The sequence below is a fragment of the Talaromyces amestolkiae genome (assembly GCF_001896365.1).
Source record: "Talaromyces amestolkiae strain CIB chromosome Unknown scaffold22.1, whole genome shotgun sequence".
NCBI classification, from domain to species: domain Eukaryota; kingdom Fungi; phylum Ascomycota; class Eurotiomycetes; order Eurotiales; family Trichocomaceae; genus Talaromyces; species Talaromyces amestolkiae.
The window spans coordinates 247,263-260,994 of NW_024468058.1; the positions used below are offsets into that span (position 1 = coordinate 247,263).

General features: G+C 46.7%; 5 protein-coding genes across 5 annotated transcripts; 4 read left to right on the forward strand and 1 right to left on the reverse strand.

Moving 5' to 3' along the window:
• Nucleotides 1–413: 413 nt before the first annotated feature.
• On the forward strand, nt 414–1,553 carry BHQ10_009060 (uncharacterized protein; the record flags this gene model as incomplete). The annotated part of the gene is made up of 1 exon (XM_040881935.1): nt 414–1,553. The coding sequence occupies one exon, from the start codon at nt 414–416 to the stop codon at nt 1,551–1,553; it is 1,140 nt and encodes a 379-aa protein (XP_040737562.1).
• Nucleotides 1,554–3,028: 1,475 nt separating this feature from the next.
• On the forward strand, nt 3,029–4,134 carry BHQ10_009061 (uncharacterized protein; the record flags this gene model as incomplete). The annotated part of the gene is made up of 4 exons (XM_040881936.1): nt 3,029–3,050; nt 3,131–3,695; nt 3,746–3,833; nt 3,892–4,134. The coding sequence occupies 4 exons, from the start codon at nt 3,029–3,031 to the stop codon at nt 4,132–4,134; spliced, it is 918 nt and encodes a 305-aa protein (XP_040737563.1).
• Nucleotides 4,135–8,439: 4,305 nt separating this feature from the next.
• BHQ10_009062 (uncharacterized protein) lies at nt 8,440–9,678 on the forward strand (the record flags this gene model as incomplete). Its single annotated transcript, XM_040881937.1, has 7 exons — nt 8,440–8,693; nt 8,751–8,890; nt 8,946–9,005; nt 9,065–9,191; nt 9,258–9,348; nt 9,405–9,519; nt 9,581–9,678. 7 exons carry the CDS (start codon nt 8,440–8,442, stop codon nt 9,676–9,678), a joined length of 885 nt encoding a protein of 294 aa, XP_040737564.1.
• Nucleotides 9,679–10,208: 530 nt separating this feature from the next.
• Nucleotides 10,209–11,321, forward strand: BHQ10_009063 (uncharacterized protein; the record flags this gene model as incomplete). The annotated part of the gene is made up of 4 exons (XM_040881938.1): nt 10,209–10,327; nt 10,386–10,489; nt 10,609–10,949; nt 11,010–11,321. 4 exons carry the CDS (start codon nt 10,209–10,211, stop codon nt 11,319–11,321), a joined length of 876 nt encoding a protein of 291 aa, XP_040737565.1.
• A 353-nt stretch (nt 11,322–11,674) lies between these two features.
• On the reverse strand, nt 11,675–12,505 carry BHQ10_009064 (uncharacterized protein; the record flags this gene model as incomplete). The annotated part of the gene is made up of 2 exons (XM_040881939.1): nt 11,675–12,322; nt 12,389–12,505. The coding sequence occupies 2 exons, from the start codon at nt 12,503–12,505 to the stop codon at nt 11,675–11,677; spliced, it is 765 nt and encodes a 254-aa protein (XP_040737566.1).
• Between the last annotated feature and the right edge of the window lie 1,227 nt (nt 12,506–13,732).

Consider the following 13,732-nt stretch of genomic DNA (forward strand, 5'->3'; position numbering starts at 1 on the left):
ATTTTGAAAACACTTGGACTTTAATGTTTTTTATTCAGATTTTACACTGCTAAGTTGTCTTATTGATATATTTGGAATTCGATGAAGAGAGGAAATGCCGAGGTTCGTCACTAATCATTCTGTGCGTCTTATTGCTATATTGACTAATCAGAAAATACCCCAGAAGAAAGAAGCTCAAATACCGCTGAACGAATACATCTATACATTATCAATTATTTAATCATGATATAAGGACATACAAAAACCCTAAATTTACGATAACAAAAAACATAAAACAATGACTTCAAACGATCATACAGGAAAACCGCCTTTGGCGGGGTTGAAAGGTCAGTAAGGCCGAATCAACACCAACCAAAGACATGATCAACCTGACGAATATTTCCAATACAGTTCTCGAACTCGCAGGTATCGCAATGGCCCCCTTCACAGGTATGGTCCTCGCCGACCTAGGCTGCGACGTAGTCCGCATCGACCCTCCATCCCGAAAACGCACCAAAACAACAACACCACAAAAACGCTGGATAGACTCTCTATGTCGACACAAAAGTTCCATCATTGTCGATTTCGAGTTTTCTGCATCCCGGCAAGCCTTTTTGAGATTGCTTGAAGTTGCCGATGTGTTGATTGATTCCTATCGACAGGACGTATTTGAGCGCATGATTGGCATGAGTGCCGATGAGCTGTGTGAACGATTTCCAAAACTCATTTACGCACGTGTAACGGGGTTTTCGCGCTACGATGAAAGATATGCAAACGCATTAGGCCATGAGAATAACTTCGTGGCGGTCTCTGGTGCGCTGCCTGCATTGCAGCATGCGACGCCTACAAACAGAACCGGTATATCCAATAAAGATAGTGTGATATCAAGGCCAACGGTCAACTACTTAGCCGACTTTGGCGGCGGAAGCATGTCATGTGTTGTTGGTATTCTCGCAGCTGTCATCCACCGCAACGCATCTGGGAAGGGCCAAATTGTCGACGCAAGTGTTCAGCAGGGAACGCGGTATTTAGCCACATTCCCATTGCAGCGAAGGAACGGTCAACCAGACACCGAACCATCACTTACAGGCGTTAATGATGCGCCGTGGTCGGACGTGTACAAAACGGCTGACGGGAAGTTTATGATGGTGTCCAGCATCGAGGACGCGCTATATGAACGCTTGATACGCGGATTAGCACTCGACCCAGCGATGATGCCGGATCGGATTGACCGCCGGAACTGGCCCGTGATTAGAGACGTGTTGGCGGCTAGGTTTGCGTCGCAGTCTCAAGATCATTGGAGGAGCGTATTTGATCAATTACAAGCCTGCGTTAGTCCTGTGCTGGATGTGGATGATGGCCATGTTAGATCTGAGCAGCCATTGGTGCATATGAGTCGTACGCCGTCTTTGCCAACAGCGACGACAGCAGAGGCGATGGGCTCCGGAACGAAGGTTCCGGAGCTAGTCCCGGGTGGAGAGAACGAAGAGGTCGTTCGTCGCTGGCTCGGGACTGATGACATTCGTCCGGATGACGGCGGTCGTATTCGGATTGTGTCTAAGTCCAAACTGTGAAATATTTGAGCCTATGTCCATCCGGGGACGGGACAGATGGGTCCGCGGGAGGAGCCGGCATGCAGGCCAGCTTCACACGGGCGATGGATCTACATTACTCTGACGTGGAGGCCAACGCAGACACGAACCATTGCCGGAGTTTATCCTTATTGAAGATTTCGCTCGAACTACGGAGAATTGTGCGGTCCTTCGTTTCAGAACACCTGAATCATGAAACATAAGGGTACGACATCGGCAGTTGGGAGCAATAGCGCTTCCGCTGCTGCAAAATCTACATGCAACAAAGTCTTTTTATTATCAAAGACGGCTCCACAGGCGGTATATTAAGATTTGAGGAGTTATATCAATAGTTCTCCCGGAGTCTTGGTCTTTCGTGTTGAAGCGGTGACGGATACGGAATAGCTGTCATCCGAATAACAACTTCATGGACAGCTCAATGTGAACCCAGAAAATACACGAAGCTATAGATATGTAACGAGTCTCATGACAGATATGTATATCATAGCCCTAGAATCATATGTAGCGTAAGCCAAGTAAGGATTCTACGCACAAAGCAAAGACAATCGAGCCCTAACCCTGAGAGGTAAGGGTTAGGGTCAACCCAAGAAATCATCCGCATGTTGGGTTATTGGCTGGAACATGTACTCTCAGAGCTACGTACTCGAGAGATGCAATTTGTGAATCATAGCAATGATATTATAGGACCTTTTTGTCTCTAGTAGTCGATCACCTTTACAGTATGTCAGGAGATGTGATGGAACAAAGACGGTGCCTGCGTGACTCCGACCCAGCGCACTGGTACAGCTGGACAGTGTTGAATGGGCCAGTGGGCACAAGGCAGATCCAATTAGGGCAGCACTCTGTTTCCGAATGGACTGACACGAATTAATTTTTCTTTTCTTTTTTGCTTTGTTTTTTTTTTGTTTGCTAAATCCCTGAGGTTACAGTGTTGGCTGGTAATAGATTGGACTGATCTTAATTGTCTGACTAAGGGAGAAAGCTTGTTGGTCGAGAATTAAACAAACTCCCGACCCGGTCTGTTGGGACTGCATACCCCAGTTGATTAATCAGAATTTTTGCCTCTTTCTCCCCTTTGTCTTCGAATAAAGCTTTTTTTTTCAATCGCACATAGAGCTCTCCTGATAAATACCCATCTTGCCCACGGTTCGACGGAGGTATCCCTCGAAACCCACAGTAAATACTCTCCGGGGAGGCTGGGAGTTTTTCTCGGTAGCTTTCCGGGGAATTTTGGGTAACCCCGCGACTTTGCACGAACGACGACGACGGATTGAATGAGCCACGGATAATGAGTGGTACCGGCACGCTGGAGATTGATGTGAGCTTACGAATCAGATGAATAATCCCGATACGTGATTTCGAAGCTTGAAATGCTGTTTTGTTACTGTCGGGGTCATTGGGTTGCATGCTAACGGAGCTTTGGTTAGAGCGGGGAGCTATACGATGCTGATACGATAATGAGCACTGAGGCAGAAACTCGTAAGTCTATCTTGTGCTCCCCGAATTGATTGAAATACAGTTCTCGAAGGAGAAAGGGAAGTAAAAGCTGACCTGCCCAGGCTATAGCCCCTCGTCACTACAAAGCTACAACTTCGAAAATGGTCGCCGCTACCACGCCTACCGCGACGGCTCCTACATGATGCCCAACGACGAAAAAGAGCAGGAACGTCTCGACCTCGCGCACCACATCTTCAAAATGCTTCTCCGGGGACACTTACATCGCGCCCGCCTATCGCGTGCACCGCGCCACGTCCTCGATTTCGGTACCGGAACAGGATCATGGGCTATAGACTTTGCAGATATACACCCAGAAAGTCATGTCGTTGGCATTGACCTATCGCCGATTCAGCCGAGTAATATACCGCCTAATTGTCGCTTTTTCGTGGATGATGTCGAGTCGCCGTGGACGTTTGATTCGAAATTCGATTTCATACATGCGCGAGCGATGGCGGGATCGATTAAGGATTGGGACACACTGTTGCAGCAAGCGCTAGAGAATTTGAATGAGGATGGCGTTATTGAGTTTCAGGAATATGAGGCAGTGTATAAGTCGGATGATGGGACGTTAGAGAGGACGGAGGCGATTCGGACGTGGCAGCGGCAGTTGAATGAAGCTAGTGAGAGGTATGCTTGAATGTATTACGCTATAAACTGGTGGTTGTTGACTGAGATAGGGTCGGGCAACCAATGAACTTGGCAGAAACGCTCAAATCGCGACTGGAAGCATGCGGATTTGTTGATGTACGAGACGATGCATACAAAGTACACCACCCGCCTATTTACATCTTCCGAGAGGCTTGATTCATACTGACTGGAACAGCTCCCCGTCGGCCCCTGGCCGAAAGACCGCCGCCTAAAAGAACTAGGCTACATGATGCTCTTCCACTGCTTCGAAGCACTTGAAGCATTCACACTGGCCCCCTTCACGCGCGTGCTCGGCTGGACCAGCGACGAAATGCGTCAATTAATGGAAGGAGTCAAGGCGGAGTTGTCCTCTGCTCATAATCATTTGTATGTGATGATTCATTTTGTGCATGGGCGGAAACCGGCGAAATCTTCATAGTCTTCTGGTCCAGTTGATTCTATAAGGTTGGGCTGGCGTCAGTATATTCATGGCGACCACACGAATTGTTTTCTTTTTTTCATCGTTTGAAGTCACATAGCGTCTTGGGGGAGGCCTTCTTTTTGATTCATTTGGCACTATTGGGAGGATGTCTGATAATTCTGTTTTGATGTTTTTTTGAAAAGCTATTAGGGTTGTTAGCCACGTAATTGATTTACATGCTAGATAAATATCAACTAAATGTCCATGAGTCTTGGAAGATTCCCGGTCTAGGCGGAGAAAACTATGAAGTTTGGAACACTGGTTTTTGAAGTATCCGGACTTTCAAAGATCAACGATCTGGGATGTTCGATATCTAGCTTCCTACTGGGGGTATACGTACGCAGCTTGTCATGCAGTATGAACCACATTGCCGGGAGCAGGTCGGGGGCTGTTCACTGCCATCAACGGTCGACCAGTTGTCCCGCTCGACTGTGAAATACTGCATCAATTTTACTAGAACCACGACCTGGACTGGTGTTACTCGCCGGACAAAGACAAGTATACCGAAAACTCTAAAAAGGGGCATGAACCCCTGGATCCCCCCCCCNCCCCCCCCCCACCCAAAGGAAACTACTGCAGTTGTATGGTGATAAGTCGCCTTTCAAAATCTTTACAGACAGTATAAATCGTGCAGTAAGATTCTTGATTCTCACTTGAACGTTGACTTTCTGATCCAACGGTTATAAGAGGAGGGTAGTGAAAACAGCCTGCTCGGAAAGATTCGTCATTCAAGTTGAACGAAATAAGAATAAGAGTGAACGGGAGAAGATCAATGAATATGACAACCGAAACGAAGAGATTACGAAGCCCACCTTAAACCTCAAACATAGAGAAGGAACAAAGTTCTGACGATAATCCACCCAACAGCACAGATGTTCGCAGGACCTCCATAATCATGAAGACCATTTAAAGGAACTAAATGGGCATGAAGAATGGGAAACGATTTTCGACGCGGCAAAGCTTCTTGGAAAGTAAAAGATATCCAAGATGAACTTCACATGTTGAAGGCAGTGATGGCTGAACAGCAATCCGTGTGGAAACCTCTGACCGTTCAAAATGGTAACAGTAAACCCAAGGTGGAAGAGGAATTGATAACGGATCGTGGATCAGAGGATACACTCGGAGAATTGAAGAGTGGCGAGATCTATATCACGAATAAGGCCTAGAAGGCCTAGGAAATGCATTCTCCTATTGTGGAAATATCTCCTACTGTCGAGTATGAAATATGCTAATTTCCTCCTGGGGCCTGTGATGATCGATAATTTGAATCATGATTTCAAGCTCAGACATGGTCTCATGACACAGCTATCCACATAGTTGCATGCAGCACACTTGACTGCTGTGTAACTACGTAAGAAAGTGTCAAGTTCGCACGGTGTAGGACGTACACCCTAATCAAAGAGACCATACATGATAAGTCCCGACAGTATGGTACAGTCTCCTAATGGCCACTTCCTCTTCCTCGGTTAGAGAAAGGCGGGTTTCCAATTGATTGCAAATAGATGAATTGACAACGAACAGAACAACAGTAACACGGTGAAGACGAGGCTAAACTAGATGCATTAGTCAAAAAGCGAATTCTTTGACCTCATTATGGAGGCCATATGTGCCCAAAATAGAGCTACATTAATACACAGGTATACAGCTAGCTAGCCGTGCTATATGAATCGATACACTTAGGGCTAGGGCTAGTGCCACAAATCTTTTTCTTTCCCAACCTCGACATGTGGACATAGTCCACCCAGAAAAAGCCTACCATAATTTCAGACCCTTGACCTTAAAATAATTCTTGCCACCGATCAGAAGCTTCGAATAGAACAAATCTATATTACAAGGATGAAATTAAGCTGCACCTCATTTCATGGAAATAGACCCATTAACGGACGGGACGGGACGGCACGCGTGCGGGCGACCCATTAAACACATAGTCATTGTAATGATATGCATCATATTTTCTTTTTCTTTGTCTGTAATCCTTGAGTCCCTCCTGTCAACCGACTTATCCAATGGCCGATTCGGAGGACCCAGGCAGTGCTCGCAGAAAGATCGATTTTAGGGTGTACATGTACATATTGCGGACATGCAAGAATACAAAGCAAGTCCCCGGCCCAAAAGTCGGTCAACGAAGATCGTTGCAATTATGGACCACTTGTATACGTATACACATATTGTGTATGCAGGTCTAATATAATCATTATAGTCATATTATTGCGTAAAGCAAGCAACCGACAGGGGAGAAATCAGAAGGCTCTTCCGAATGGAGAAGTGCTCTGGCTGATGCCGCATCATCCGATTGTGCGGGTCAGGCTGGTAGACGACTGGCTTTCATGGAAGGATACGTTATTGCTAGACGAGGTAACCGTTACGTAGGTATGCATTCTTGGATGCTCGATCCGACAAGCTTGGTTTATGTCTTTTTTTGCGTGGATGGGTTGATTCGTTGACCCGTATCTTTGAGTTTGCCCAGATTATTGCAATTGAGGCATGTGCGCTGATTGACTCAGTAGTGAGTTTTTACAAAGGTGGAGGCGTTCAAGATTCGAGTATACGTCAACCAACTTAAGTGTAAACTCAACTGGAAAGCGTTGATCATATCCCTCTATCGTAAGGATGTAACTCTGCAGATACATGCAAGACTTTATGGCCAAGTCTCGTCCGACCTATTTTTAAGAAGCAAAACTATATACAACAGTTGCATGATGACAGCGACCAAACCTGACAAAAGCGCTAAAATATGTGCCTAGAAACTTAGCTTACTTCTCGACCGGTCCCCAATAATCCATCAATCCCGCCTGTCTGGAACACCCTTGTCAGGTCTCAGCGAGAACAGGGTTAGTGGCCGCGGTGGGTTACCGAAGAAGTGAATAGACGTCGAACACGTTGACAAGCGGACCCCGATAATCATGGCCTTTAGGCCATGCCTTGCAGACGGCGCTCACTTTGGATAGAACTAATGATGATTCTTGATTGATAGAGAAATTACTCGATGAGGAAAATCGGGCGGGGTGAGGAGTGGAAAGAAGCAAGTCATGGAGGGGTAGGTCGTCTGCTTTCTCTTCCGTTTTCATCGCTCGTCTCGACCTATTCATTCCTGATGTTTCTCTTCGAATGTAGGGTCAGCCGCCTTTCCTGTGACTATGTATTACTTTCTAAATGTTTCAATCTATAGCTAGCACGGAGTTGACTAGGAAATTGCAAAATGAACGTGCTTTGACCTCATCTCGTTCCACATCACCAAGCCGTTTATCACCCTGCAAGTCGACCAGACCAGTAACGCCATCATAAGTTCCAAACCTAGGCTGGGAGGATAGATGATTGAGGGGCCTGCATCCTTCAATACATTCCATAGGTCAATGGCACTCTTTACCCACCTGACTAAAGAAGTCACAATACGCGGAAACTTGTTGTGCAACTATACCCGGTCTAATATATGTACGTATTGAGAAGTACTAAAGAGACACATGTGAAAGGCTTGGGCTAATGGCGTCGGAACCAGTCCGGTGGGTTCCGAGTTTCTTCAGGCCTTCGTTGAAGGGGGCTTGCCACAGGATCATACGCTAAGTGTCATTTGGGCTGCATGACATGGCGTCTTTCCTGTGGCTACCCACCATGACTATGGCAATGAACTAAATTGGGTGATGCCCGGATGTAGATAGGACATTACTTGTTACTCAGTACTGTCCGCAGAAACCGAACGTTGAGATAGTTTATGCATGTGGCTCTTACAGGTTGCCCTGTTCGTCTCGTTTCGACCTCTCCTTTGACCGTGGAATGAAAGACGTGGGAGCGAATCAATGATCGACGCCCAGGTGGGCATCTCTGATTATTCGATCGTGCTTTGTGATTTGAATGACTGTTTCTGTGCCCGAGGTTATACATGTGTACCCGTGGCGGTATATTTAGGGCTAAAGCTTGTTGTTGCATCCACATCAACGACCACGCGTGAACTCAGTTTGAGCTAAGATTAAAGTGGACAAAGAAATCGGGAGGGGTATGCATTCCAAATATCCCATAGAACGGCCTGCTTATCAAACAAGTATTATTAAATTAGAAACAGACGGCAATTTCCAGAGTACATCGAGATCAGTCGTCCCTGTACGGCCCGGGTACTTATATGGGTCCATCCACCTTCTTCTTTTCGCAGACCTGCAAGCCGGTCTCACTTTCAACCGCCCTTGAAGGTCAAATAGTAGCACATACACTTTACCAAAACCTGCATCTCTCGCATCAATCAACTCATACACCAGGAAAGAAGATATCGTCATGCCAGAAATAGACTACTTCCTCAACCTCCTCAACCTCGAACACTTGCCCCCTCTGCCAGAGGACCCCGTCAAAAGAGCTGACGTTGAGTCCGTATTACAGAATGGATATGTTGCTCTCGACAACCTCCTCACAGAAGAAGACGTTCAGTCCCTTAGGGAAGAAGTCGATCGTATGACCGGCGAAAACCCGCGAAAGGGGCGTCATATGTTTGAGGGTAGGGAAACTGTGAGAATCTATTCTTTGTTAAACAAGTTCGTCCCCGCCACACACTTGATCAATAAAATGCAAAGGGCTAAATATAGACCTAGGTCACGCAAATTCGACAAGTGCTGTGTATTCGACCGAGTGCTTGCTTTGAATGAATATTTCTTGATGAAGGGGTACACCATCTCGGCCACATCGACTATACAAATCAACCCGGGAGAGAAACCTCAATTGTTTCACCATGGTGCGTTCCTTTCTATGATCTAATGATGTATAGCCCTTACTGATATGACTGTTAGATGATGGATACACATATCTCCCTCGCCCTCGGCCCCCAATGGGCGTTGCTATTATGATAGGTAACATTCTGTGCAATCTTGCTTCAACCCTAGTATTATACTGACAGTTCATGGTGTAGCAATTGACGACTTTACGGCAGAAAACGGAGCAACATTGATGGTTCCTGGCAGTCATCTCTGGGATTCCAAACGAAGACCGACTATGGAAGAGGCTGTACCTATGGTGGGCAAGGCTGGGACTGTTTTGTATGTCTCTTGCCTGAGAATCTTAATGAGATAAAAACATGACAGGACAGCGCTAACAGAATACAGCTACTTTCTCGGCACTACCTGGCATTGCGGTGGTCCCAACATGACTGATAAGCCTCGCCGTGCAGCGACTATCCAATATTGTCAGCCATACGTATGTTTCTTGAACCTAGCCGCTAAACCACGTCAGAGACTGACTGCCCGAAACAGATTCGTGCCGTCGAGAACCAATTCCTCGCCGTTGACCCTCGCCGTCTATCTGAGATTCCGGATGATATCGTTAGGATGATGGGTTATGGCTTACAGAAGCCTTTCATCGGATACGGTGAGTACACTTTATTCTTCGCGATATCACGGTCACACATGCTAATGAAGTAATGGTACAGTGGACGGTCTTGATCCCCTCAAGGGAGCAAGACGCATGGTTGACTGGCTTCAGCAACCCCTTGAGACACAGCCACCTGCTTTTGCAACTACGATTTAGGCCGCACAATTGCTACTAATTCGGATGATCGTTTAATTTGTCTTTAGTCTTTCTTTTTTAATCTTTCTTTCCAAGTTTCTTTGTTGCTCTGGTGTTTTTTTGAGTCGGCGCGTGGAGGCCCTCTTTTTTCCCTTTGGGCAAATTTAGCATGTTCCTAGCAAGCGAGTGCAACGTTTCAATCCGTCATTTTAGATAACGAATAGCGATTTTTGATCATTTGACAGGTTGAATTTCAAATAATGGTGTAACTTATAGTTGATACGGCGTGGTACAGAGTAAACGCGGACTCGCGGCACTCCGCATCAGGCTAACCGCAAATGGACAAGAACGCCAACCAGTCCGAACCTAACAAGTTTACAGCATCGTCATCCTCTAGATTACATTCAAGAACCAATCTCATCAGACAGTCATTCAATGGCCAGCACCGCGTTGTGAGCGTCTACGCAGGAGACTGATTTACAGCTTGAACTGCGCGTGAAATACATACATTGACGGAACTGCGCAGTCGCCTCGAAGGTCATATCGTCAAGATGAATCCACACATCTCCGTACCACGACAACACAGCACCGCCAGCTTCGGCGGCAGTTCTGGCGCTGGTTCAGCCGGGCGAGGAAATTCGAGTATCAAGATGCCGAGGTTTTTCAAGCGGTATGTACCTGCCTCATCTCAATCAGAAGCATGGCCTGCGTGCTGACGCGATAGCTAGGTTATTCAAGTTTCCGCAAATGGACTTTGAGATGGCCATTTGGGAGATGACATCGCTGCTGATTTCGCCAAAGAAAGTCTTCAAGTCTATGTACTATCATGTGAGTACTCACATAACACACCGAACTAGAAAGGATTGCAGCTGACTTGAATGCCACTAGAAACGTAATACCAACCCCATCACTCATTTTAATCAATTTAACGAGCACAACTGACCATGGCAGAAACAAAAAACACCTGGCACCGACCGGACCCCTCATTCACCTACCTCCTCTCCTTCTTCCTACTTTTAACCGCTCTAGCCTGGGGCCTCGCCTACTCGCCCAGCTTCGGATCCATATTTCGTCTTTCGGTACTGTTTGTCTTTGTCCATTTCATCGGCACATCACTCTTCATTTCGACAATCGCATACTTCGTCGTTGGTCGCATATTTGGTCCCAATGGAGCTGCGGCGAGTCTGACGGGTTTGTCGAGAGGATCGAGGATGCCGAGACGAGGTGCTGCGCAGGGATTGTTCGCGCAGCCTGGTGAGAAGGAGCAGATTGAGTTTGGGTATTGTTTTGACGTATGTCACCATCACCCACACCCCTTTACAAAGAAACCAAACTAACATCAAGAATCTTAGGTCTCAAATCGAGCCTTCTTCCCCCTCTACCTACACCTCTACGTCATCCAATTCCTCCTCCTCCCACTCCTTACCCGCAATCCGCCAAACTTTCTCGCCACTTTTCTCGGAAACACGCTATACCTCTCCGCGCTCTTATACTATACATACATTACCTTCCTTGGCTACAACGCTTTGCCGTTCTTACACAACACTGAATTGCTCTTGTTGCCGATCTTGGTATTGTCGATACTGTGGTTGGTGAGTTTGATTGCCGGATGGAATGTCATTACGCAAGGTCGCGGGGTTGAGGGTTTGTTCTGGGGGGTCTGATAACGACTTGGATATAATATACTTCTATACGATTGAACATGTGGGATGGAAAGAGTAAAGGACGGATCTTTTCTCTCCTTCTATGACATACATATGTACTATGTTGCTGTTTACATTCCGCAAGTGCCATGTCGACATTTGTTTGCATTGAATGGGCGTTTGGCGCATTTTCTCTTTATATACTCGTCTGAGCATTTTTACCGTCTACCTCGAGTTCTACAAATGCATAGAGATTTGCCACAATGTACGGGAAGAAAGCATGTATTCCTTGATATCCTTCAAGAAGATATATCCCATCCAACGCCCAGATCGATAAGTCCATCGATGTGATTTCATAGATACAACCATCATCATCACTTCTTAGAAACCTTCTTGCCACCACGTGCAGGTTTTCCCAGAGCTGCTTCACGAAGCTTCTTCTCACGCTCACTAATCTCATCCTGACGAGCCTTTTGCTGCGCCTCCCGCTCTTCTTTTTCGGCATCTCTGCGCGCCTTTTCGGCCTCGCGGCGCTCGCGCACAAGTCTCAGCCGCTCCATATCAGCGCGTGCTTCATCCGTCTTGCCTTCCATGTGCAATTTCATGTATCTTTCACGCGCCTGTTGGGCCTCCAGAGCCTCTCTCTCTCGTCGAGACAATTGCTCCGTATTCTTCGGTTTCTTTGCTGGCGCCGCCGCATCCGCTGCAATGGGGGGAGGAGCCATTGCCTGCGAACGCGACTTCGCAGAATGATTCGGGTTAGCGGGTAGTGCCTCGTCGTCGTCTTCATCATCATCGTCTTCATCCTCGGAGTCTGTAGGCGGCAAATCTCCTGGTTGGGCGACGACTTGATTCCTCTTTCGAATGGCTGCTTCCTTTTTGGCCTTTGCAGCTGCTTTGCGTTGTTCACGGGTCATTTCTTCCGGTGCGACTTTGGGCGCACCGTCGTCGTCGGAAGATTCTTCTTCTTCTTCTTCAGAGGAGTCGTCATCTCCTTCTGAGGAGGTTTCGTCTTCGGGGTCCTATTTACACGTGAATAAAGAATTAGTGCGAGGCTCAGGATTGTATAGGAAGAGCATTTGTCATACCCTCCACATTCCTAGTGCATTGCCATCTTTGTCAAGTGGTTGTATGTCGCGGCTAAAGTGTTTACCACCTCCTCTGGTAGGTTTTGAGAATTTTCCACCACGACCGCGGGGCGCCATGATGAGTGTGGGCTTAGAGATGGGTAGGACACGTAGTAGTATTAGATCTGTTAGACAATTATTTTTAGTAAATCCGAGAAGATAGCTTCAAGAGCAATAGTAATAGTACTTACAGCGTCAGTCAAAACTTTTGACTCTGAGCCTGACTCTTGTCGTGTGATCAAGCGGCGTGAAAGCTCTGTTCGTCTTTGTTTGGCGGCTGTTCGGGTTCGGTATTTGCAAGACGACTAGACGGTGTTTAGAGGAATCTGATGGTATACTCCTCGAGTCTGACCGAGTGTGTGAGTCAACACAACGAGTTGCTCGTTAGCTAGATGACCGTAGCAACACTAAACAGAAAGCCCCTCGGTGCCCCTCCTGCCTTAAAGGCGTGGGTCCCCGCCTTCCTCTTCTGTCAGCCAATGACAGCCGATCTGTTCCTAAGTCGATCTCCCCCCAGCTTCCTCGACTTTGTTCAATTTCTCTATGAATTTCGGATTCATGTTTGATCATAGAGTCTGTCATCGATGTCTGTGTATCAGAGAATACAGGGCGATGCAGTTCCAGAAGTGATACGCGCTGTCTGAACATTGAAACGCCGTATGGCTATTTTCTCGGGCGTTGCGACCGACTGACCCCATTGACAATGCTTTTAAAGTCGAAGTCGATCTATATAACAGTCATTGAACAAAGCAAGCCATGAGATAGGTTTCCGCGATGCCTGCTATCAGTCTCAGCAAGCTAGTCAGCTCGTTCTGCCTTCTTCCCAGATGCGAACCTAAGGCTAGGACTAGGGCTTAGCTAGTCAGATGGCAAAGGACAACATTTAAAAACAGTCTATTATACTTGACCAAGTATAGACGGTCTTAATTCGCTATTAATCTTAACGGTCGTCGCCTACCAGCCGATGCGAAGCAAATGCTTGGTTGCAAATGCCAGTGGCTCCACGAAACATATCCCAGGTAAAGACCCAAGAAGAGCATGAAGCACATTGATACGTGCCATCATTGCTTTCAATAACTGACATTTAAAATAGTCTTGAACATGAAGCATTACATCGGTTGACTTTCAACCTGGTTTACGATCAAGGTTTCTAAGTCCCGATGTTCCGCTTAGGATTTTCCTGCCAAGAACATCCTATAATGGAGATACAGTCAAGGAAAGGAAACACGGAGCAGTCCTGATATTATGTTGATGCTATATATCACAAATTGTCAACATGACTGGCGGATTTATACTGAGGCTGTA